Source organism: Ambystoma mexicanum, chromosome 5q (genome assembly GCF_040938575.1).
Source record: "Ambystoma mexicanum isolate Mex_15411 chromosome 5q, UKY_AmexF1_1, whole genome shotgun sequence".
Taxonomy (NCBI): Eukaryota; Metazoa; Chordata; class Amphibia; order Caudata; family Ambystomatidae; genus Ambystoma; species Ambystoma mexicanum.
Genome location: NC_090933.1, coordinates 634,897,862 through 634,924,514, shown reverse-complemented (window position 1 = coordinate 634,924,514; position 26,653 = coordinate 634,897,862). Strand labels below are relative to the sequence as shown.

Here is a 26,653-nt window from a genome sequence, read left to right as displayed (position 1 = left end):
TGGTTTTATCTATGCACATATCAACCCATCTACAAGCACAACATACACAAAATACCACCTATGCAGATATGACGATTCTGATTTGCATATAGATATTACGATTCCAGGAACAAGAGGAATACACACTTAAAGGTCCATAAGAACAAAGTTTGAGGAGATCGACCTTGAGAAGAACATTTAAAAGAAAAGAAAAACACATTGCGGTGCGGGTAGCAGCACCACAACCTAACAGCCTGCATATAGAAAAGCATTACTCAGACTACCTTTAACAAGACCTTGTGCTTTATACGATGATTCAAAATGTTAATTATCCAAGAAAAACAAGGGGTAAATACATCGTAAACATGCTTAGTTCCAGGTGAATCTCCATATATAGCTTATAAGGAAACAAAACAAGTTAAAGTGGACAAACAAATACAGCATGTAAAAATACCCCGTGCAGAGGAAATTGTATGTCCGAAATGATAAAGAAACAACGGTGCCTTCAAAACACTTAACGTCTAAGCATTTCTTCGATTATTAATGCCACATGAGAACGGGAAAGTACTTATGTAACAATTCCCGTTCTGACCTCTGCAGTGGCACGCCAAACTCCGCACCCATTATTCAGGTCATTTTGTTTCACTTCACCCATGCAGCAGCCCTTCTTGTATGCATACCCTGCCATACTCCCGAGCGTCCCCCACACAGAAATGGGTTAGATGTAAGGCCATCAAACATGTCTGATTACATTTAGGATGATGCTGTCAGTAAAATGACACTGGCCCTCACCGATTTGCAAATGAAAATCGCAGATACCAACAGCGCATGGCAGGGAAATGATTTTTAGACAAGTCTTGCCTTATTTTATCACACATGCCAGGTGGCTGCTGTACATAGGCAGAACAGCACAATTCAATTACGATGTGTACCACAGCACACTGCTCCTAACCACTGTAGAGCCCCAAGCCAAGCTGTAATCATGAAAGCTTTTAAAAGTCATCATTCTCCACTTTAGTCAGGCTGGGCTGCGGAGAATACCTCTGCGACCTCCAGAGAATTGGGATTATAATCAGGAATCGCTCACTGCATATATCACGCCAGCTCTGCATCCCCAGCCTTTCAAAGTTAACAAGGCTACATCCCACTCAAGGGAGTCGGGGGTTCACAGTGCTGACAATTGTGAAATATTGCTTGGAACAAAGCCCAGGAGGCACTTGTACAGATTAATAGCAGAGGTTAAATTTACCATCAACTTTGACACTGGTTGGCACAGAGAATAGTGCAGCAGTGCTGGAAGCAAAGTTTATTAAGATCTATAGTGCAACTTGGCTATTAAAAAAAATATGGTCTGGCCTTACTTACAGCCAAGAATAAAATATTTTGTATTCCAATGTTCTGCAAACACGTAAAAACAGCATCTGATAGTCACAGCTCATGTTGGATGTATTCAACAGCAGAACAGAAGCCAAGAACTCTTCAGCACTACTCCACCCGTCGTCACCATGTTGTAGGAGCAAGGAACAAGGATCCAAACAGGTTAAGTTTGATGGCCGAGTTCGGCATGGAATGAGACTACATCACCTACCATGTTTAAATACACCCATTAAAAGGGATTTGTCTGCGTCCTTATCCCACCAGTCGGCAGGAACTTCTGCATGGAAAGGCTCTGGGATCCACATGTCTGCTTCACTGTATAAAAAAGAAATTACCTATACAATCAGCAATGACGATAAGGCTATACACTATATTCATCAAAACACCATTTTTATTCCAGCAAACCAAAATGTGACAGTCTAATTTTAAAATTAGGACCTGAAAAGCAGATCTAATGAGCTGGTACGGCACTTAAAACCCTGTGTTATTTACAGAATTAAACATTCAAATTTCCCACCTTGCCCACATGAAGAGTAAGTAAATTACTGATGTGATCGTGCTCTGCCATATACATGGTCCATAAAAAAAAAACACATCCCCACATAAAGACTTTATTTTTAGGATTATAAATCGTGAAGCATCGACACAGCAAACGCTGCTTCAACCGACATGATAAAACGTGGCATAATCTAAAAAGGAACACATTATTACATTTGAATGCTGGAGATTAAGCTTCACTCCTCTGATTGAGCACTAACCTTGCATCAGTACCATCTAAAATGTTGTCTGCCTGGTCCCCTATAACTTCTTGTCGCAGATAGTAGAGCATGCGGACACGCAGCAGGACCCTGGAGAGGAAGACAGAAGGGGGAAGTTCTTAACTTCAGGACTGTTTGCCAACAGTGGCTTTTGGCAGCTGCTGCTGTTCATCCATCATCCTGCCAAGGCTGATTAGCTATGCTGTACGGTAGGCTTGAAGCGTGACAGATGGTGGCACATAATCACCTCTGTGTGGTGCTTTCTGCTGGCTTCCAACAGGCCTGCTTGGCAACCACTCGCACTGCACAGAAAGCGGCTCAGCCCACCCCAGCCGCATTTCATTTTGTTTTACCTATTACAGTTTATGAAGTTCAGACACGTACTACACCGCTGCCTCTGAAGTATTGAAGCAAGTTTGTAAACAACTGAGCAGATGGCTTTCAGGAAGAGTTCTGCTTCATTATCTTATAAAATTTCCTCATCTGCTGCTTTAATACCATTTTTAGGAAGGCTCATCAGAAGTTCAGAAGTTTAAGGAATAAACCAGATATAAAATGAGGTTTTACTAACCCACAATGGGCCAAGTCAGGTTCTCTAGACTATATTTCTGCTTCTGAGAAGAAAATTATTGTCCCAGAAAGTGCAGCATTCCACCCAATTCCTTAGGTTGTGTGGTTATGAAGGCAAATCCTGATAAAGCAGCTTTTTACTTATGAGTAATGGTTCCTGCACTTCAGGTCAAGGATAGATGTGGTTTCTTATTTGAAGCATGGGCAGCAAGTGATCTGACAGCAGACAGGTCAGGCTCTAGAGCACCTTGTTAGGAGTCATGAAGTGACCGGAACTGGACTTCATCTATCTTTTAGGTTTAAAGTACGCAAACGATAGTAGGTGGCAAAAGGAAAATATCTTAACAGTAACACTAGTTCCACAGCAAGCTTCTTCTTACCGGATTGCTCACCTTAGAGTAATGCCTATTCAGTTAGCTGGAGATACTTTAACATCATGAACCAGGAGAGGCTCCATTGGTGGAGCACTGGAGTTTACAAGATTTCACACAAAGCATCGATTCATGAGGCAGTATTTTAGCACAATACACATCACAGGAGAAAGCTAGGATTAGAAATAAAATGACAGACCGCCCAGCAGGGGATGAAGGAAAACCTCTGTGCAGATGTTTCAACCCTATAAAGGTTAACTCATCTCTAACAAACTACAGGAGGATGATCGATTACATACCCGTTGTAGTGTGACCAGGCACGCTGAGAACTCAGCCACAACAACCCTGAATTTAATAAATATTATGAAGGTTCACTGTGCTCCACTGTTTGCTGGTGACAGAAACATCACAGGAATTGTTGTGAAGTCATGTCATGTAATGTACTTTTGGGGTAAAAATTCAGATAGCTGCAGAGTGACATCATAGAAATAGCGCAGCATATGAGCAAGTTGAATCAGTTATTACTCAGAACAAGCTGGGGAGTCTACTAAATAAATGCCCTTTACAGCCTGTCACAAAAACAATTCAACACGACCTTCATTTAATCCCCGAATTACCAAAAAGTTAATAAAATTGGTGTATCTGAAATAGTTCATCAAAACAACTACCGTTTGCATATCTCATGATGGCAGCAGAACTTAGTGATCTTTCCAATTTTAAATAAAATGGCACAGCTAGCCCAGAAATGATAAGCCCGAGATAAACGGGAAAGTAAGCAACTGAGTGGAAAGTCAAAGGCATCACAAGCAACTAATCTACTATTGATAAAAGCATATGCTGGACCTACTTATTGCAATGATGTTTGAGGTGCTTCTTATAGCTGTCTTCCTGGAACAAAGTATCAGGGTTGCAAGTCGGCAACCAATCGGCATGCTGTAGCACTGGCTGGGTGCTCTGACACTTTATTTTCTTTCCTTTCCTCCCTCTTGGCACTGGTGCTGAAAGACCTGAAAACCAAATGAAACACCACATGTAGATGTTGAGTTAGTGGGTCTTTTGTGGAAACACATTGTGCTCCTCAGATATATCACTCAGAGATAAAGACTGTACCTGAATGGTTAACCAAAGCTCTCATCTGACCATCCTCTGTTGGCGTGATCAGGTCCCAGATGAAGCTTTTGATGTTTTCATCGCCTCTATAGTGGTTAAGACAGTAGACCAGGATTGTTCGACAGATTGTTTCCACATCTTGCTCGACCAGTTGCCGTTTGAAGCGTCCATGTGAGAGGATGTCAGTCCACCGACCCCATCTAAATAAGAAAGAGTCACTGAGCACAGACAATCCAACTAAGTATTACTCCACATAATGGGGCATAGCTAGGACCACTGTCCAGTAAGAAATGCTACACACCATCACCTTTTCTATGCCTCGCTGAAAGTCATCGCCTTTCCGCCCATGAAGTAACTTTGTTGAAGAGATTAAGCCCGCCCTGCACAAAAACACTGCTTACCTTTTACCCCTTCTAGCATAGCCTCCTGAACCTATCTAAATATGGAACAAGTTACTTACCTGTAACTATTGTTCTCCACCATGGGTCTGGCATGGATTCACATGCTCATGAATATTCCCAGTCAGACCGGTAATCCTCGGTAAAAGAAAAAACTTCACTTTCAGTTACAAACTAGATCTCTCCTCTAAACCAATCACTGTACTCTGGGTCATACTACGCCCAGCCACTGACTGCCCTCTTCCTAAGCCCCTCCTCTGGCACCCATCTTCAGATATGGTAAGCAAGTAAGTGGCAGTATGACCAAGAAGAGCGGCAGAGGGATAGGAGGGTGGGTTTGCATGTGACTCGATGCCAGACCCATGCTGGAGAACAATAGTTACAGGTAAGTAACTTGTTCCTTCTCCAGAATGGGGTCTGGCATTGAGTCACATGCTCATGAATAAACAATACATAGCAGTACCACATTACACAACCACGGGAAGTGGCAAGGCTCAACAGAAGCAATAACACTTACCTCTGGAACACTCAACTCAAGCAAACAAGTTGCGTAGCACTGCTTGGCCGACCCTGGACTCCTCTCTGGAATCCCGGTCGACACAGTAGGACTTTGTGAAGGTGTGCGTAGACCTCCATGTAGCAGCCCTGCAGTTGTCCCGCAGGGGCACACCAGACATGAATTCCATCATCGCAGTGATCCCTCTGGTGGAATGGGCTCTCGGACAGCCGGGCAGCAGTCGGTTGGCAAACCGATTACCCTGTGTGATCCATCCTTAGGGCCACCTGGAGATGGAAGCCTTGGATAAAGCCTTACCATGATTCGTAGGACCAAAGTTCACAAACAGTTGAGACGTTTTCCCAAAACTCTACGTGCGTGCCACATAGAACTTCAGAGCACAAGCAACATCCAGCAAGTGCAAGGCCCTTTCAGTCAGTGACAAAGGCTTTGGAAAAAACACATTCATGGAAAGTCTGATCACCCACCGTCCTGGCAGAGGTGAATGACACAAGGAAAGCCATTTTCCACGAGAGGGGCCTGATGCATAGGCTCGAAGGGGCTACCATGAGCCTAGTCATCACCACGTTGAGTTCCCAGGGCAGGACGCTTCACCGCAGGAAAGATCAAAACAGTCAGTTGAGGAACTCCTTGACGGGACAGTGGGACCAAAGAGAAGATCGTCCTGCAGATCTGGTGTAGCAGGAGATGGCCCCAGATGCACCTTGATAGAGGCATGCGCTAGGCATGCCTTGGCAAAGGACGGAAGAATCTGCGGGGCCGTGACCCTCAGAGGGGTTATCCTATGCAACCGGCACCACATAGCGAAATGCTTCCACTTGTGTCCGTAGCATTTAAGAGTTGATGATGCTCTGGTCTTGGCAAGGACCTCCCTGCAGTCCGCCGGCAACTCGTATCCTCCAAACTCTGGGGCTGTAGGAGCCAAGCTCTCAGGCTCAGCGATCATGGGTCGTGATGCAGGATTGAGCCGCCTTCTCTGGTGAGCAGATCCGCGACCAATGGCAGTTTGACCGGAGGCGTTGCCAACAGGCTAAGAAGATCCGGGTACGAAATCTGCCTCGGCCGTGCCGATGAGTATTATCCTGCATCAGCAAGGTTTCAGTTGCGGATGACTCGCAGGAGATGCGCCGGAGGGAACGCGTAAAGAAACAGGCCTTCCCACAGGAAGAATGCGTCCCCCATGCGGCTTGGCTGATGGATCCTGCTGGCAAATCTCTGGCATTCGGAGTTCGCCGCCGTCGCAAACGGATCGACCTGGGGTCTCTGCCCCACTTGATGAAGATGCAGTCCACCTGGTCCTGCCGAAGCGGCAACTCGTTACAGGAGCACAACTCCTTGCTGAGTGAGTCAGCGATGGTGTTCTTGACCCACGCCAGGTGAAAGGGGATGAGGAACATTTCTTGTCCGACAGCCCAGTGCCACAAGCTCTGCTCCTCGGAGAGCACTGGTTATCGAGTGCACCCCTGCTTCCTAATGTAGAACATGGTGGTGGTGTTGTCCGTGAAGAGCCTCACCACCTTGCCCTTCAGGGACAGAAGGTATGACTTGAGGGCCCACAACACTGCCCACAGCCAGGATATTGATGTGAAGATCCTTTTCCTCCAGCAGCAACAGGCCTTTGGCGCACAGACATCTGGTGTGGGCTCCCCAGCCCTACAGGTAAGTGTCCGTGGTGACAGTCTACAGGTATGGGGGGTTTTGAAACCCAGTGCCGCCGGTGATGTTGGAGTTTACACCCCACCACTTTTTCGCCCAATGGAACTCGTCGTCGAGAGGGATCTTGTCCGTGAAGATCCCAAACACTTGTATCCAGCGGGCATCCAAGGACTCCTGCAGAGGACGCATGCACAACCTTTAGAGCCGGATAAGGTAGATGCAAGACGCCATACCGAGCAGCGGCTTGATGGTCCACACCGTGGTGGTCTTCAGTGACAACAGCCTTTGCACTTTCCCCAGCAGGGCCGCTATCCTCTCCTCCGAAGGCAAGGCTAGGCAGGAGACCGTGGTGAGACTGGCCTCTAGGAACAATGCGCTCTGAGAAGTTGTAAAGCAGGACTTTGGATAATTGATGGAGAACCCCAGATCCATCAGCAGCGGGACGGTCCTCTGTGTGTTCGACGGCTACCTCCCTCGACCCCGGCCCTCATGAGCCAGTCCAGGTACGCGTACATGTGTATTCCTTAGAGGTGTAGATGGGCCCCCACTGGTGCCAGGCACTTCGTAAACACCATGGGCGCCGACTTAAGACCGAACGGGAGGGTCTTGAATTTGTAGCGTCTTCCTTGCATTACGAAGCGCATGAACCTCTGAGGTTTCCTGTGATTGGGGACGTGGAAGTAGGCATCCTCCAGATCCAGCGACTAGTAGAAGTCTCCTTCCTTCTGTTGGATGAGCACGTGTTGCAACATGATCATCCTGAATTATTGGGACTTGAGGTACTTGAGACGCCGCAGGTCTAGAATGGGCCTCCAGCCCCATGTCTTCTTTTTGACCAAGAAGTATCTGGAGTAGACTCCGGAGCCCTAGTCACATGGGAATTAGCTCTATCACCCCCCACCTTCCATAGCACGGCCTGTACCTCTTGCAGGAACTGAGGGATGTACAGCTCCTGCCTGGCCACCGGAGCAATCCGCTGACTGGCCACCGGAGCAATCCGCTGACACTTTTGGGGTATGGTCTGTGGGCGAGAGCGTCCAGCACCCATCTGTCGGTGGAGATCTTTTCCCCACTTGCCGACTAATCCCATAAGCCTGCCTCCCACCAGGATGCATGGGTGGGGACCCTACGACTTGGCCGGTTCTGTCCTGCTTTGGCACCTGCGTTCCGCATTGGGGGCGACGATGGCGCGACCACCTCCACCAAAAGCCTTGGAACGGCCTCTGTAGGCCTCCTGGGTCATGGACCAGGCGGGTTGACAGTACGAGGAGCCTCCACCAAAACCTTTTGTCGATCTGCCTGACTTTCTTCCAAAGGAGCGAAAGGAAGAGCAGTGTTGCTGGAGAGTATCCAGGGCACAAGCCATCTCCGTATCTGTATCTGTCTTGATGGTCTACAAGGACTCGTCGACGGCATTCCCAAAGAGGTCATCTCCGAAGGGCATGTCCAGCGCCCTAGTCTGGACCTCCTGGCAAAAATTGGTGGCCTTCAGCCAGCCTCAACGACAGAGGCAGACACTGTTCTACATTTGTCGGAAACCGGTGTTGGCGATGTCCAGGGCCACTGTGATGGCATGGTCTGAAGCCACCTCCCCCCTCCTGGAGGAGAGCGATCGCCTCCACCCGCTTTTCACCAGGCAGGAATGCCAGAATCTGGGCCAGTTTGAACCACAGTTCCTCGTTGTACCTAGCCAGGATCTTCAGCACGTTGGCCGCCTTGTTGGTCGATGCAACGCGGAAGATGACCCTTCTCCCCATGGCGTCTAACTTCTTCCCCTCGCTCTCTGGAGGGTCTGAGGACGATCTCTTCCTCGCAGCTGCAGCCACCACCGAGTCCAGCAACAGTTGCGACCGGAGGGACTTGGTTGCGGACTCCGGCACCCAGTACTTTTTCCCCAGCCTATACTGCTTGGCCAGGGCGGGATTATTCAATAGGGCTAGGCCTTTCTCCCACACGTCGTCCAGGAGGGGCACCGCCATGATGGTCTTCCTCTTGGCCTCGCGCCTCTTGTGTAGGAAGACTTCCTTTTTGGTCTCCTCAGGTGTCAGCTGGAAGAGCGTGGAAGCTCTGGCGACCATGGCAACGACCCCACCTCATCTGGTGAGGATGCCCTTGGTTGCAGTGATCCGTCCACTGTGATGTCGTCGTCCATTGTCGCTGTGTCTGTCCCTGTGTGCGGAACCCTTTGAGGGCAGGGCACCTGGTGCGGGTGTGGAGGTTGATAAGGGGGTGTTGGGTGGTGCTTCCTCTTTGTCACCAGAGGCTGGTCCGGGGCCACCATGGCTGGGGTCATCCTTTTCTGGATTTCTGACACCAACGTGTATAGGGTGGAAAGGATGTCCAGAGTTAAATCTCTCGGCGAGTCGGGGCGGTAGGCCTACTAGGCTGCGCGCAGTCACAACCCTCTTCATTTCCGCCGTTGTCCTTGTGGATCATGTGTACAGAGTCCTGGTCCTCCTCGTCCAAGGAAGAAACATCCATGTCCTTCCTGTGATATGGCCTGTGGCTAGCCTGGGACCTCATTGCCCCCCACGCCCCCTTTTGCACCTAGAGACCTTGAGGGTCTCCGCCGGGCTCAGCGACGGCAAATTTCGGAGAAAACTCTACGACCCTTGCCCTTGAGTGGCGCTGAAATTCACTGACAAACAAATCTCTTCTTGTCGACTGATGGAGAGATGAGCACACGGGCTCTGCTTTGACAAAAAAAGGACTTTTTCGCGAAAAAAGCACGAAAACCAAAGAATAGCTCACACAGCAAAACTCTAGGACTACCAACACTTGAACGTGTGGTAACAATCTGAAGATGGCTTCCAGAGGAGGGGCCTAGGGAGAGGGTAGTCATTGGCTGGGGGCAGTATGATTCAAAGTATAGTGACTTGTTCGGAGGAGAAATACAGTTTGTAAGTGAAACCTTTTTCTTTTACCAGGGATTCCGGGCCTGACTGGGAATATTCATGAGCATTTGAATCCATGCCAGACCCCATGCTGGAGAACCTACACACACCAGTCTTTCAGGTTATTGCCACTAAACCCCTCAACTGGAAGAGACACCCCTCCTTGTCATAGGCCATCAACATTACAGATACCACAGCCAAATATGCAGTCAATTGGAGGCCAAGTGACCCAACTAATCATTGCACCATGACCAATTATCCAATACAGCCTTAAGTACAATAAAGCCATCATCTTCGACTAGAAGAAATTCCTTGCCAACCCAAGGAATTGCTGCTCGTCAGAATGTCCTCAAACCTGTCAACATCAACTATTCAATCCATCTCTCCCAGGGAGTCTGCATCAATGTTAACACCTTTGTCATCAATACCCCAGACACTGAATCTAGCATCCAAGCTAAAGCTGCTCTTTCTACACTGCGCAATTCGGGATAGGGAGTTTGTCGCCGAAGAATTCAAAGCAGAATTCATTGAATTTGTACATTTGATCTTGCCGCAAATATATGTGGGTGGTGGGTTTAGGCAAATAATGAATTCAGGAGTGCTAAGCGGATGGGGCGGGGTTGGAGTCTGTGGTGGGTCTCACCCCGCAAATATATTTGTGGCAAAATGAACCAGTAAAAAAATATTTTTTTGATGAAATCTACTTCGAAGAAAACGTTTGGATAAGATCACATAGAATCCACAATTCCACTTATCCCCCTTTATCTCACTGAATTAGACTTTCCTCCTGCTTTTACTTATCTCGAGAGTGATGACACCCATGCCGCCTTAGCCAAAGTGTATGGGTGTATCCTTACTCAAACCCTGACTAAAGAGTGTGTACAAGCCAGAGGCAAAGGAGTAGTTTGAAAACAAACAGGCCAGCATTTCCCCAACGATAGATCTCTTGCAGCACTTGGCCGTTCTAAAATGTTACACGCACATAGTCATAAAAGATGCCGGGCAGTTTGGATTCGGTCCCAGGTACTCTATGGAGACAGTCATCTCAGTATGAAACAAAATTCTTACTATAGATTAAGGTTGTGCCGTCTCAGTGTTTTGCTTGCTGAAACCATGTGGAATAATGAACTCTGTCCCTAAGACACCAATCTCAAAACTACCCACTCTGCCACTAGTTCCACAAATGCCACTGAATGGTTCTGCTCCTTCATCAATGGCTCTAAACAGGTCAACAATGAAACCTCCTTCCCTCTCCTAGCTACTGTGGGGTACCTCAAAGCTCTACACTAGCAAATCAAAATGTTGGTGCTTCTCATTATGCTGTTAATCAGAAATCCAAACCTTTATTTTCACTTCTATGCGGTCAGTTGAATCTTGAAAGTCTCTAGCAACAACTTCTCCTTCAATTGAAAAATATTTGACTGTCAGAACCGATGGACCCAAGGGGCTTGAATTAAATATCTCCAAGGTGAAACTCCTGATTGCCGATCTCCACCCCCCTACTGCGTTCTCCAGATCTCTTGCCTCATTCTTTGGTGTCCTTATTACCTTTGCTACCCATGTTAAAAATATTACATTGGATCAGGCCCAAAAGCCAAATATATCAAGGCATGTAGAATCGGAGTCCAAGATTGACTTACATGCAGTCATCAGCTACTTCATCAAAATCAAGCAGGACTATGCCAATTGCTTTTAATCTGCCCTCCCTAACTAACCACTGAACAGATACCAGAATGCTGCTTCCAGGCTTGACACAGTACAGGAGATCACATAAGACTCACATTGGCATAATTTTATTGATTAATGATTCACGCAAGCATCAAGTTCACAATCCTTGGATTGACCTGTAAATCCTGCTGAACATTTCTCCCATTTATCTCAATAATACACTTGGAATAAGTTACTTACCTGTAACTGTTGTTCTCCAGCATGAGTCTGGCATGGATTCACATGCTCATGAATATTCCCTGTAAGGCTGGGAATCCTCGGTAAAGAAAAAAATCAGTTGCAGTTTCGTTTCTGAACTGTCTTTCTTAGTAGTAACCAATCACTGGTCTATGGGTCATACTGCCCCCAGCCAATGACTGCCCTCTCCCTAAGCCCCGCCACTGGCAGCCATACTCAGATTTGGTAGCACGTAAAGTGGCAGAAGGACCAAGTGAAGAGCCGCAGAGGGGAAGGAGAGAGGGTTCTCATGTGAATCCATGCCAGACCCATGCTGCAGAACAATATTTACAGGTAAGTAACTTGTTCCTTCTCCAGCATGGGGTCTGGCATGGATTCACATGCTCATGAATACAAGAATACATAGCAGTACACACATGCACAACCACGGGAGGTGGCAAGGCTCAACATTAAGCATCTCTTACCTCCTCACCAGGCCCACCTTCAGGCGAACAGGTTGCACAGCACTGCTTGGCCGACTGGACTCCTCCCTGGAATCCCTTTCGACGCAGTAGAATCTCGTGAAGGTGTGTGTCAACCTCCATGTAGCCGCCCTGCAGATGTCCAGCAGGGGCACACCAGGTAAGAACACTGTGGTAACAGCGATAGCTCTGGTCGAATGGGCTCTCGGCCAGCCGGGCAGCAGTCGGTTTGCCAACTGGTGACAGTGCATGATGCAGCCGGAGAACCATCTGGAAATGGAAGCCTTCGAGAGGGCCTTCCCTTGGTTCACAAGTCCAAAGTTCACAAACAGCTGTGATGTCTTCCGAAAACTCTTTGTGCGGTCCACATAGAACTTCAGCGCTCTAGCTACATCCAGCGAGTGCAAAGTCCTCTCGGCCGGCGACAGGAAGAAAACAGGTAACACCAAGGGCTCGTTGAGATGGAAGTCCGACGGCACCTTGGGCATGAAGGAGGGGTGCATCCTCAGCACCACCCTCGTCTCGTGGAACGTCAAGTATGGATGTTTACAAGAGGGCCTGGATCTCTCCCACTCATCGTGCGGAGGCGATAGCCACAAGAAACGCCGTTTTCCACGACAGGAACTTCAACGGTGCAGACTACAGAGGCTCAAATGGCGGCCCCATGAGCCTGGTCAGCATCACGCTGAGCTCCCACGCCGGGGCCGGAGCATTCACCGGCAGGAACGATCGGAACAGTCCCTTCATGAACTCCTTCACCAGGCAATGGGACCACAGAGATGAGCGCCCCAGAGTTCTGGTGTAGCGGGAGATGGCTGCCAGATGGATTTTGATGGAGGCATGGGCCAGCCCCGCCTCAGCCAACAACAACAAGTACGGCAGCACTTGAGGGGCCGTAATCCGCAGAGGGTTATTCATCGGTGCGCCGCACCAGACAGAGAACCTCTTCCACTTATGTCCATAGAGAGTTCAGGACACCCTGGCCTTGGCAAGCACCTCCTTGCAGTCCGCCAGGATATCGTACCCTCCAAACTCTAGTGCTGCAGTAGCCAGGCCTGCAAGTTCAGCGACCCTGGGTCGTGATGGAGGATGAGCTTGACTGTCGACAACTTGACTGGGGGGGGGACGCTGACAAGTCCAGAAGGTCCGGGAACCAGATCTGTCTCGGCCACGCCAGTGTGACGAGGATCATCCTGCACCGGGACCTCTTGAGTTGGTTGATGGAACAGGCTGTCCCAGGGGAATGAGAAGGCATCGCCCATGCTCCCCTGCTGGGGAAACCTGCTGGCGAACCTCCGGCACTTGCTGTTTGTCGCCGTCGCGAATAGGTTGATCTGGGGATTGCCCCATCGTTGGAAGAGTAGATCTACTTGATCCTGACGCAGTTCCCACTCGTGGCACGAGCGCAGCTCCCTGCTGAGTGAGTCGGGGATGGTGTTCTTTATTCCTGCCAGGTGGAAAGGTACCAGAAACATCCCACAGATCCTGGGCCTCCTTGGATGGGCTGGGGATCTGGTGCCTTCCTGCTTCCAGATGTAGAACATCGTGGTGGTGTCGTCGGTGAAGATCCTCACCACTTTGCCCTTGAGGGACGGGAGGAAGGATCTGAGAGCCCAGAACACGGCTCGGAGTTCCAGGATGTTGATATGCAGGGACCTCTCCTCTGGGAGCAACAGGCCTCTTGCGTGGAGATCCCCGGTATGCGCTCCCCACCCCTCCAGGGGGACATCCGTCATCACCGTCTTCTGATGTGCCAGGGTCTGTAAGTCTGCACCCACCGCTAGATCCGGTGGTGGGGCTCCCACGCGCATCGCCTGGCGGAAGGCCTTTTTGAGCGGGATCCTGTCTTCGAAGCTGCCAGCCACTTGCATCCACCGGCCGTCGAAGAACTCTTGCAGTGGTCGCATCCGCAGTCTGCACAGACGCACTAGGTAGATGCACGAGGACATCATATCGAGAAGGGACTTGATGGACCTCACCTTGGCCACATCCAAGGCCAACAGCCGCTGCACCTTGCCCATGATGGCCTTCGTCCTTTCCTCCGACGGGGAGGCCAGTCGCACCACTGTGTCAAGCTTGTCTCCCAGAAACAGTGCGACCTGCGACGGAACCAGATGGGATTAGTTGAAGATGGAGAACCCCAGATCCGTGAGCAGTTGGACGGTCTTCGCTGTGTGCCCGACGGCGAGTTCTCTTGTCTTTGCTCGGATGAGCCAGTCGTCCAGGCAGGGGTAGACATGGATCCACTGCAGGTGCAGCCGCACTGCCACCGGTGCGAGGCACTTGGTGAATACCCTGGGTGCCGACTTCAATCCGAAGGGAAGGGCCTTGAATTGGAAGTGCCGTCCCTGGACCACGAATCTGAGAAACTTTCACATCCCCATTCTAAAAGGACATCGAAAGTAGGCATGCTCCAATTCCAGCGACAATAGGAAGTCGCCCTCCTCCAGCTGCCCCAGCACGTGCTGGAGGGTCACCATCGGAACTTCTGGGCCTTGATGTACTTGTTTTAACGACAAAGGTCCAGGATGGGTCGCCAACCGCCAGTCTTCTTTCTTACGAGGAAGTACCTGGAGTACACTCCGAAGACCCAGAGCTTCTTTGGGATGAGCTTGATGGCTCCTTTCTTCAGCATCACCCTTTCTTCGAGCAGCAGTTGGGGGACGTGGTTTTCCTTCCTGGCCACGGGTGGAATGTGGGGGCACTTCAGAAACTCGAGAGTGTACCCGCGGGCCGGGCATCCAGCACCCATCAGTCGGTGGAGATGGACTCCCACATGCTGACGAACTTCGCCAGCTGGCCTCCCACTGGGGTGCTCAGGTGGACGCCCGACGCTACGGCTGGTTCAGTCCTGCTTGGCAGCGGCCTTGCCGCCTTGGCCTCCTTAGCGATGACGAGATCCTCCTGACTTGCCGCATCCTCTGTAGGCCTCATGCGACAAGGAGTGGGACACCTGGGGGTACGTCGAGGAGCTGCTGCCGAATCCTTTGGATGCATCTTGCTTGCCTCCGGAATTCCGAAAGGGTGGCCATCGCTGCTGTAAAACTCCCAAGGCCCGGGCTGTCTCCGTGTCCGTCTTGATGGCCTGCAGCGATTAGTTCACCGTCTTGTCAAATAGGTTATTCCCGTCGAAGGGCATGTCCAAAACTCTGGTTTGCACATCCTGGCGGAAATCGGTCGCCTTGAGCCAACCACGCCGTCTAAGACAAACACTGTTGCCCAACTGGCGGAAGCCGGTATCAGCAATGTCCGTGGCCACTTGAATGGCGTGGTCCGACGCCACCTTTCCTTCCTGCAGGATGTCTAGGGCCTCCGCCCTCTTGTCGTCCGGGAGGAAGTCCAGCAGAGGAGCCATCTTAAACCAAAGCTCCGTCGTAACCGGCCACAATCGCTAAGGTGTTGGCCGCCTTAATCGTCGTCGCCGTCGACGAGATGACCCGTCGCCCCATGGCGTCCAGTTTCTTCCCCTCGCCGTCCGGGGAGAGGTGGAAGACGAAGCCGTAGCCCCTGCAGCCTTCTTCTTGGCCACCGCCGAGATGACCGAATCCGGGGTCGTCTGATCCCCAAGGCACAGAGGCGGAATCAAGGACCCGGTTTCTCTTGGCAGGAGTCGTGGACGGGTTCTTCAGGAGCAAAAGCCCCTCGTCCCAGATGTCATCTAGCAACGGGACCGAGAGGACCGTCTTCCTTTTGGCCTCATGCCGTTGATAGAGTAAACCTCCTTCTTCTGTTCTTCGGGGCAGAACAAGAAGAGCTTGGATGCCCTGGCAATCATGGCACAGAAGCAGCCAATTTCGTCGGGCGGTGAGGTCCGAGGAGGTGGTGGTGGTGGTGATGGAAAGTCCATCCTGTCACCACCGTCGTCATCCATCCCCGTCGTGGCCGTCTCCGTTCTCGTGCCCTCCCTAGGATCAGGGGAAGTCGCTCTCTTCGTCCGCCTCGTCGGGAACCATCCCATGAGACCGGACCTCCTCGAACTTCTTGTTGAGGACCTTCACGACCCCAGCCAGCTCCTCCTCAGAAGCTGAATCTGTGTCCGTGGTAGCCACCCCCCCCCTCTTTTTCCACCGGGGTTCTCACAGGGGTCTTATCGATGGGCTGGAAAGAGGATTCGCTCCATGGTGGCAGGGAAACTCTGGGCCCCGAGGCGCCTCCACAGGCTTTGCCAGGGCCGCCATCACTCCCTCGATAGAGGCCTTAGCCGGGTGGATCAGGGCCTTCGCGACTTTAGGTGCACTTGAGGCCTTCACCTTGGGGGGGCAGGGAGGGAGGTTACCACCTCTCTCCTCCTCGGCTGTTTTGTCGAGATCGACAGGGGCTTCTCCAGAAGCTTACCCGGGTTCTCTGACTTCCTCTTTCCCGAGCCAGAGCATTGGCTCGTGGTTGATGGCGTCGGTGAAAGCGCGCCCTGCCTGGCAGCTGAGGAGCCCGACCGTTCGGCGCTCCCGGTGCCCGCGGACCTGTGGTGCTTAGCCTTTTGTTGGGCTCCCGTCGCCGGAGCGCCGTCAAAGGACTTGGAAGACCGCTCGGACCTCCTCTTCTTCTCACCTCCTTCCAGCCAGTTGGTGAGGTAGATACGCCGATCCTTCATGGTCCGTTCCAACAAGCTCTTGCAAAACGCACAGTCCTTCTCCTCGTGCGCTTTGTCTTCGTGCAGGCAGTAGAGGCATCTAGAATGCTCGTCCTTCTTGAAAACATTCTGCAATCCGCATCCAGGGCAGTTCCTGAACAGCTTGGATCCGGCCGTCGAGTTTCCTTTGTCCTGGGCCATGCTCCCGGGGTAGCCCTCAAGGTCTTCTGGAATCCTCCAAAAGCTTAACTCGACGAGAACTTTGCCCTTGAAGGGCGCAGAAAATTCCGAAACGGGTCCCCATTGATCGGAAGTAGAAACGGTGGAGTTTGAGGCTCGAATGACCAGAAAAAATTAGATTAAAACTCTTTGAAAAATCACAAAACGCAGTAAAGCTCGAGAGCTATAGCACGAGGACTCCCAACACTTGAACGTGCGGTAAAAATCTGAGTATGGCTGCCAGGGGAGGGGCTTAGGGAGAGGGCAGTCATTGGCTGGGGGCAGTATGACCCAGAGACCTGTGATTAGTTACTACTAGGAAAGACAGTTCAGAAACTAAACTGCAACTGATTTTTTCTTTACCGAGGATTCCCAGCCTGACGACGGGGAATATTCATCAGCATGTGAATCCATGCCAGACCCCATGCTGGCGAAGAGTAAAACCCCATACCCCAGTCAATCTAAGGATTTTTACCCCCAACTACTCTGTAGATTTGAAGGATGCTTCTAGGTCACAGTCACCAACTTTGGTAACACCTCACTTTAAAAACAAAGACTACCCCTATAAATCTTTTTCGGGAAAGCAGAACGGCGGTGCTCTATTTAATCTATCACTGCCATTGATCCCACTCATTTTGAATCTGAACCATAGGTTCACTAATAAATAACTTCTAGCATAAAATAAAGGGACTAAGAAATGGATATTCTATAAGAAACTTGGAACAAAAATTACAATCACTTTTTTTATACCCATTTCTTTTTAATATGTTCACCCCAACTGAGTTATGAAATGAAGCAGAGCTTTCTATATAGAGAAATATCTTACCCATACACAAGCAGGTTCTTTTCCACTCTGAAGCATTCGCTCCGTGCATAGCCATGTAACTTTTCCTGAGGCCTGCGGGGCCGGATGTTTGGCCTTTCCTCAGATTCACTTTCTAGATCTGAAAAATCCAACAGCTCGTCTTCTTTCACAGCACTGAAGAGCCGCGTTTGCTTCCTTACTCGAGGTGTGTCAATCACCAAAGTATTCTGTTAATGAACACAAACTGTTAAAATGCTTTGAAAAAAATTACGTGAAGGAAGGAGAGCAAGGACGAATAGAAAATAATTGCCATGAAGGTGGTAATTCTGATTGTAATTTTTCCCAAAGGAACCTAGTCTCAACTCCGGTTGACTGTCTCCACCATACAAGATTGGAACCTCCCATACAATGATGAATAGGCCATCTGCAAAATTCCAGTGAAATGGTGACTGCTATGTCAAGTGTAAACTTTTTAAAGCCGGCCAACAATGAGAAGAGCAGATGCCCAAATTTAAAATATTCTGTTGGACAGGGATTCTCTACAGGTGTTGTGCAAAAGGGTCAACTGTACTGGTGGTCCAAGTAGGATCTGTGGCAGAAAGATGTATTCTACTGATGACCACTGTCAGCCTAAGCAGGACTTCAGCAATTGCTATAGTGTCTAGTATTAAAAAAAAATAAAGTGGTGGCAGTCGCCATTAATCCCTTTAGTTTGTTTGCAAGTGTAACAACATTTTTAAAACATGGACACAAGCTGGACAACTGCATAGGCATACATGGTCTAAAAGCATTCTTGCATTTTTATTTAATGAGGGGAACTATTGCTGCAGAAGTAGGTCATCTGCACTGCAGGTGTCTTCAGGTACTTCCTTGCGAAAGTAGTGTATTTCTCACAAAGGAATCCATCTTTAAAGAATAGATATCCATAATAGATGACAAATCTATTGATAGGTCTAGCTTTAAAAAAAGATTTGAATGATCTTAGATTGCAAGGACACACACAATCAGAAAATGACAACACGGTTTCCTCCATACGCTCCTATGCTAGCAGTAAACCAGAATATCGGTCTTGATGACCTGTGGGCCTGTGCACCATTTGGTAATCCAGAAAAATACTTTAGGCAGATCGTCTCTCGCTGGTCCATACAGATTACCCCTCTCTCTGTCCCACTACCAAGCAGTATGTGTTCAGAGCCAGTAACATCCCCCACTTACTCCGCTAAGGAGTGTTAAAACTGTACAACAAATACCTCTCCATGTTAAAGATGGTGTATGAAGGAGCACTGAACTAGTTACGGCCTTCGCATAGCTAACTCACTATAATTCCATTAAGTGAAGGGTATGATAGCAACTTATGTATGAAGCACAGACCCAATTGTGACAAGGACAGCTGTGGTAGCCTCTGGTCTGTTGAGTGGTGGCCAGTATGCCTCAGAACCCGGATATGACACTACAATCAAATGACCAATCACAAAAACAAACCCCAGCACTCAAGCATCACTGCGGATCATTGGATACAGGGTAAAAAATAAAGCCAAAACATATATTGAGATTTATTGCATTTTTAACAGCCAATGCACCTACCAAATTACCCTGACTGGAGTCTAGCGTTTCACATGGTTTGAACTACTAAGCAATCCCTCAAATTTCTCCGGCTCTTAGACCCTTTAAAACACACTACCTCCTAGAATCTCAGTATTGTGATCACTAGACATCTGACGTGGATGACCACCCACCCAAAGCCAACTTTGGCCAAAGCACCTGATTGGTGGTACTCCACTCTGTTTGATGGATTAAATAGTATATCCTCCCACCTTCGACTACAATCTACTGTGCAATCTTTGGGGGCATTAGTTGTACACTCTCCCTCCTGCTAGCTTTCAAGAAACCTCAGCTCCGATCAAATCCTTTTTACTGACCTGCTACAACGATGAAGACACTACTAAACCCCCCGGTAAAATCATAAATCCTTGTGTGCTAAGGGGACCTGCTCTCCACCCAAATCCAATTCAACACCAACATAAAGCACCAAATTGGTCCAAATCAGCCAAAAAAAAACTAGGACCCCTCTTGGACTAATTAACTGCTGATCTCACAAGTAAATGATGCAGACAAATCTTCCTTCCATGCAAAAACCTTTTGAGGCATCATTGCCGTTCTCCAATGTGTAGATACACTCTCAATCATTCTCTTGCACCTAGATCACGCAAATAGTCTCCACGACTATTTGCGTGATCTAGGTGCAAGAGAATGATTGAAACTAGACTAGTCACAGAACACAACCGCTAGTGCGCCTACTGTGACAAAGGCGCTGCACATTTGCATTGACTCTCAAACCGCTGAGTAACCTGTAAGGCTGTGTGCATTGCTCACAATGTTAATAGGAAAGCACCAAATCGGTCCCATTAAAGCTATTGAGACAGATTCCAATGTGAAAGATGAGCTACTGCAGAATATCCAAACTACGAAATACATTGACAGAAAGGCTCAATTATTGTGGCAACAGCCAGAGATTTTGATGTCTCTACCACAGTACTTGCAAATCCCGTTTTTTAAAACGTATTTTTCAACAACTTTATTATACACTAGGTGATCACTTATAGTACTGACAAGGTGTTAAGCTCAAGGCACCGCATATCGTACAACAATACAGCACTTCATCTCAACACTATTAAGGATGATAGGTAACATTTAAACATTGTGTTTCCCCGGGGAAAGCTACCACTTTGTTCCGACATCCAAACCACAAAATGTTTATCAATCTACATTATTAGCAGAGTCCACCAGGTACTGACCAAAATGTTCCCATATGTCTTTTGGGCAGCATGGCCCAGCCACTAGGGGCAAATACAATTCCTCTACATTAATGGCCCATATTACATCATGGAGCCAATCTGTCCACGTGGGGGGCATTTCCATGTCCATCGTTGCAGTGTATATCTCTTTGCCAGTACCATGCATAGGTTTAACAATCTACAGCGTGTTTCATTAATTCCCTCAGTGTACCCCAAAATACATTGCACGTTTAAGTTGCAATTTTTGCCCCAGTTTTGCGTCCAAAGTGTCCTTGACCTTTACCCAATAATCCTCTAGCCTGGGACAATCCCATATCATGTGCATCAGATTGGCTTCTAGGCTATTACAAAGTGGGCACTTTCCTGTGCTTAAGGGACTGAACTTGGACACTTTTGCATGTGTAATAAAGTCTATTTACAATCTTAAAGTGTATAAATCGGTATCTTGAGTTCATAGACACTCCCCTTATCAGTTGGCATTTACGCTCCCATAGTGTCTCAGGGATTGCTACCCCCAGGTCTGTTTCCCACTGTGTTCTAATATCAGGCCCTTTACATGAAATTATTGTTTGTGCCAATGTATACAAGGTCGAGATGGTTGTCTTGCTCCCCCCTTGGTGTAAGCATATATCTATGGATGAGGCTCTGTGGAATTGGCGCCCTTTTAGGATCACAGAAGACAGAACATCGCTTTTTGGATTCTTGTCGTTTGCAAGGTCCAGCACTCTGGTGAGGGGACTTTTTGGACTAGAATCATGCCTCTGGAGACCCAGCAGGATGCCCATGAAGTTTCAGCGAGATTTGGAAGACTGCGCACCGCACAATGGCTTGAGGTCCCATGGTTTTGGGTTATGGCAGCCCCGCAAGGTCGCAGCAAGGCGTGGGTAGCTCAAAATGCAGGTCTTCCTGAGTCTAGTGGGTGTCACTAGGCTCTGGGTCATCGTTTTCAGAGTCCCCAGGTCGATTGGAAGGAAGGCATACATCAGGCTCTGGTTACACAGCAGGCTCTCTGGTCGCTGGAAATCGTTTCAGATGCAAATTCATCTTCCACTTTTGTTCCAGTGGTCGACTACCGCTTCAGCTTCCAGGTTTGGACTCTTATGCAGGAACCCAGCCAATCAAACATTCAAACTTGGGGCCAGGGGTGGCAATCCTTTCAGGACAGTCAGCTTTATTTATGTCCATAGGATGACCAAATCTGTGATACATGTTGCCTCATCGAAAACTCGTTCTCAAGAATAACCCCCAGTGCCGGTGTATGCACAGTAAAACGGAAGGCCCCAATGAATGCTTATTGGTAACGGGGTCGTGAGCCTCTGTTGGGGGCAACCAAGTGGTTGCAACAAGTGACCCTCAGGAAAGTTCCATTGGTTAAGTGGATGCCCACTAGAAGAGTTTTGAGAGCTAAAGGGCAGCATTGTCGAGTTGGGGGAGATGATGCGGGGTGGGGGGTATCGCAACAAAGATGGACTAGCTCTGTTAAGCTATATAGGGAAGGAGGTTGGGAGTTGGGTCCTTGGGATCCAGTTGAAGGGGTCCAATGTGTTAAAACTTGTGGTCATGCTGCTGCACGCAATACATACGTGCAGATCATAGAGATGAATGAAACTATAGCACAACACAGACATGGCAGACACCAGGGCAACAGCTGATGGGCTGCGGATAAAACTCCTTACATGGAATGTCCGAGGCCTCAACAATCAAGCTAAGTCAAGGAGTGGTGGGGACATATGTTAACAGACACCACTCCCAAATCGGAAACACACGCTCCGGAAGGTCAACACAGAGATCCTTCAGGGCTGGGGGCAACAAAGATATTTTACTGAATACTCGACTCAGGCAAGAGGAGTCCTCACACGGGTGCATCCCTCCATAGGTTTCCGATTCGGAAAGAACAAAATCGACCCACAGGGGCGTATGTAATAGTATGGGCTATCATCGCTGGAAAGGAGATCGTACTTGTAAACACAGATGGTCCTAATATTGATGACTCCGATTTCTACACAAATGTTGTACATGAAATAGGCCCCTGGAGGGACGAGCAAATAAGTGTTGGGGGGGAGGGAGGGTGACTAACACCATTCTTGATATCTCCCTGGACCGCTCTACCACCAAAAGCCGAGCTCCTACTAAGGCAGCCGCCACGATATTACAAATCCAAATGTCCATGGTGGACGCCTGGCGGACATTACACCCACAAAAAAGGCAATACTACTTCTACTCCTCTGTACAAGACACCGAATCCCGCATAGACTATTGGCTGGTATCCACTCCCCTTATGAATAAAATTAACAATTGTGAGATACATCCCCGTACCCTCTCAGATCATTCCCCAATATCTCTGGAAATGATCCTAGGAGACGTACAACCCCCAGCAAGGAGATGGAGAATGCCACCAGAGATTCTCAAGGACCCATCTGTTGCAGACGCTCTGCATATTGAGGTAGAAGACTTCCTCAAAACCAACAAGGGGTCAAGTTGACAAGAGTGCAACCCTATGGGAAACCTTTAAGGTTGGGGTAAGGGGGATCCTAAGCTCTAAATCCACAGGATTATTGAAGTCGGTCAGAACTGAATTGGCGGGGGTGGAGAAGCGCTTGGGGGATCTGGATTCACTGTATACTGCCACACACGAGGCCAAGACACTAGCGGACATTAACAGTAACCTACAAGAATTCAATAAGCTGGCAAACAGGGAACTTCTGTACATGGCGACCCCCCTTAGGGCACGCCGCTATGGCGAAGGGAATAGAGCCGGTCGCTCTTTGGCGAACCTGTTAAAGGGCAGACAACACCAAGCGCCAATCTCCTGCATAGTCGTGGGTGAGGGCACCGTGATCACCAGTGAGGAAGGTATCAATAGCGAGTTTGCAAATTTCTATGTAGAGTTATATTCTAATCATGACTTGAAATCGGCCAGTGAAATAGCAGAATATCTGGACACTATAACACTCCCGAAACTATCAATAGAAAATAAACTAGCTCTGGATCAACCCCTGACATTAGAAGAAAGCACCGAAGCCATAAAATCACTGGCTAATGGAAAGGCACCAGGAACACACGGACAGAGCGGAGCTATATAAGGAGCTGAACACGGTACTGGCCCCAATACTACTATCGATGTGGGAGGCAGCAATAGAACTAGGAACCCTGCCGGTGTCTATGAAGGAAGCCATAATAACGGTGCTTTTGAAGCCCAGACGATTGCCCCATGATACGTCCTCATACAGGCCCCTTTCCTTAATAAATTGTGATGTCAAATATTCTCTAAAGTGTTAGCCGCAAGACTTTTACCAAATATGCCCATGTTGGTCCACCCAGACCAATGTGGATTCATCCCGACTAGGTCAACTGCACTGAATTTGCAGAGACTATTCGGGGTCATGGCCCAGATAAAACCGGAAGCCCAGGCTGTGGTCGTGTCCCTAGATGCTGAAAAGGCATTCGACAGTGTCATGGACTTACCCATTTGCTGTGCTCAAGAAGTTCGGAATAGGCTCATACTTTCTAAAATGTGTCAAGCTACTATATTCTAACCCGGGTGCCAGGGTACTAACAGTACATTGCCTAATTGGTTCGCACTGAGCAGAGGCACTAGGCAGGGGTGTCCATTCTCCCAATACTGTTTGCTCTCACAATAGAGCCAGTCACAGCAACCATTAGGGAACATCAGGGACAAAGAGGTATCAGAATGGCTGGACTGATCCAGTCGACATCACTATATGCAGACGATACACTGCTATACATCCGAGAGCCCGACTTACATTTGGCACCTGCAATGGAAGCCATACATGAATTCGCAGAACACTCAGGCTATAAAATTAAATTCTAAATCTGAAATCTTCCCCCTAACCCTCGCTACTAGATGTCCAACTAACACCCACGGTCTACAATGGTCACCTGAGAAAATAAGATACCTGGGGATTGTCGTGTCCAAAGAAAAAACCTCCTTGTATGCGGATAATCACTAACTGCTGCTAAATACAATATCGACCAAACTCCAGTTATGGGATAAGCTCCCCATCTCACTGATAGGCCGGGTTGCAGTCCTAAAAATGGTGGTCCTGCCAAAATTACTATACATATTCACTAACATCCCGATGTGGCCAGGCAGACAGTTCGATAACCTGAGATCCATAGCTGTGGAGTTTGTCTGGAACGGGGGGGCGGGCAGAATGAAATAGGAGGAAATGGTTGAGACTTATGATAAGGGTGGCCGGCAGCTCCAGACTTCGAGCTATACTACCTAGCGGCGCATGGTCCGTTTGCTAGATACTGGTATGACACCCCTAGATACCATGCCACATGTACATATAGAGAAACACGCTGTACGTCCAACGGATCTACGATCCATCCTATTTAAAACAAAACAAAAATGAATGCATGTTTGACCCAGCGAGTACAACAATGCATGCTTGGTCCAAAATCTACAAAAGGCTTCAATCGGAGGCACCATATTACAGGGACGCCTCCCTCTGGAACTTTCCCGGCATTGCACCATCATTTGATACAGATATACAGAGAATATGGGACCCAGATGGGGAGTTTAAGATGCGGGACATGTACCCAAATGGGAAACTGTCACCTTGGAGGATTTGAAGACTGCAGTGGGGAGGAGCCAGCTGAAGGTGTTACAGTACAATATGCGGCTGGCCTTCAAGGCTAGATGGGCACTGTTTCCCGATGAACCCCCCCCCCCCATCACACGAATGCTTCATGTCATTATCCTGTCAATCGGGCACCAGTGTCTGCAAACTCTACATGAGAACGCAAGCACACACACCTACACTAAATACGATCAAAACTTCCTGGGAATAACTATATAGGACAAGAAGTGGTTGAGATACTGTGAATTGACCAAGAAGGTGTCGGCCTATCAATTCGGGCCTCCGCCTGATACAATTCAAAGTGTTTAACAAACTGCATTACACTCCTGCAAAAGTTGCTAAATTTGCAGAAAAGGATTCTAGCAGCTGCCAGAAGGGTGGGAGCGACTGCGCTGACTCATTTCACATGTACTGGGGGGTGCCCACACATTTATGAGTTCTGGGGAAAGGTGGCCGAAATATTACAAAAGATAAAACAGGTAACAGTAGACCTCACGCCCCAAAAATACCTGTTTGGGGACATGGGAAAGATGGCAGAGGTAACCAGGAGACTGTTTAATGTATCGTGTGCAGCGGCCAAGAAGTGTATAATTCAGCACTGGAAGAGCCCGCACGCACCATGCTTAAACCACTATTGTAAGGAATTCACATACGTTAATGAGTGTGAGGAACAATTTGTGATGACACTCCCAAGGACAAGTAGACCCAAAGACATTTGGGCCCCGTTCAGAGTATACCTATGTGAGTTGGCGTCGGCCGAAAACAGTCCTCCGAGGTCTGGAAATGCACTGGATCTGTAAAATTGTTAAATGTAATATAAGATTTTGTAACTCATCTAAGACATGACTGTTTATATTGTGATGTGTTGTTGCAGTGACGTGTACCACAATCAATGAATAAAGTTTTAAAATAAAGATTAACCCCCAGTGTTTTTAGTGATTTACTCACTGAATTATGCTACCGGAAATCATGAACTGGGCATACTGAGTATTTAGCTTCTTCAGTCGAGGACCAGAGGCCATGATGAGAAGCTCAGTCTGTCAAAGTGCCAATGAGGTATGTGCCATCCAAGCCTGGATTACTCTACAAACTTGGTTCATTGTGTCAGCGTCCTTGGTGTAATTTCCAGTTAGTTCAAAAAGGATATGGGTGGGAGGGCGTGGCTAACCGCGGGATGTGGTAGACATGGGTCTGCTCGGCTCCCGCGGCCGCATTAAACATCCTGGTTAAAAAGCCTGATTTCCGACGTAACAAGAGCTGGAAATAGGCGAACACCCCTGGGCGCACACGGGGTGCAGAACAAGGAAAACCGCGGTCGGATTCACTAGAGGGCACTGTAAGAAGTTTGATGGTGACCAGTATCCAGCCTGTCTTCAAAATGGTCATGGCGCGCACAGCTGAACGTCCTGTGGCTGCGCAGTGAGGCTGTGCTAAGGCGGAGTCTGGCCCGCGATAGACCCGCTGATCGCGGCGAAAGGAAGGTGCAGTCCCAGTGGGGCTCCGGAGGTGTCCCGATCGGCGGACGTGCATTCGCGGGCCCGCATGGACAAAAGAGCGGTGAGAGTATCCACCGAAGAGAGGAGCCCAGGCTCCTCCGCGTCGGCACACCCCCCTGGGAGGCCCGGCGGGAGTATTGGACCGGATGCGCCGCCGGTGGGGAA

The 26,653-nt window shown here is 48.8% G+C and overlaps 1 protein-coding gene across 2 annotated transcripts in view; it reads right to left on the bottom strand.

Moving 5' to 3' along the window:
• Positions 1-26,653, bottom strand: part of CHD7 (chromodomain helicase DNA binding protein 7) — a 1,412,705-nt gene that overhangs the window by 191,662 nt on the left and 1,194,390 nt on the right. For both annotated transcript variants that reach the window (XM_069621097.1, XM_069621098.1), the window contains exons 21-25: positions 17,612-17,817; positions 4,166-4,365; positions 3,903-4,062; positions 2,115-2,204; positions 1,568-1,671 (exon numbers count right to left, since the gene is read on the bottom strand). In XM_069621097.1, the coding sequence (XP_069477198.1) occupies positions 1,568-1,671; positions 2,115-2,204; positions 3,903-4,062; positions 4,166-4,365; positions 17,612-17,817 (760 nt within the window). The remainder of the gene's footprint in view (positions 1-1,567; positions 1,672-2,114; positions 2,205-3,902; positions 4,063-4,165; positions 4,366-17,611; positions 17,818-26,653) is intronic.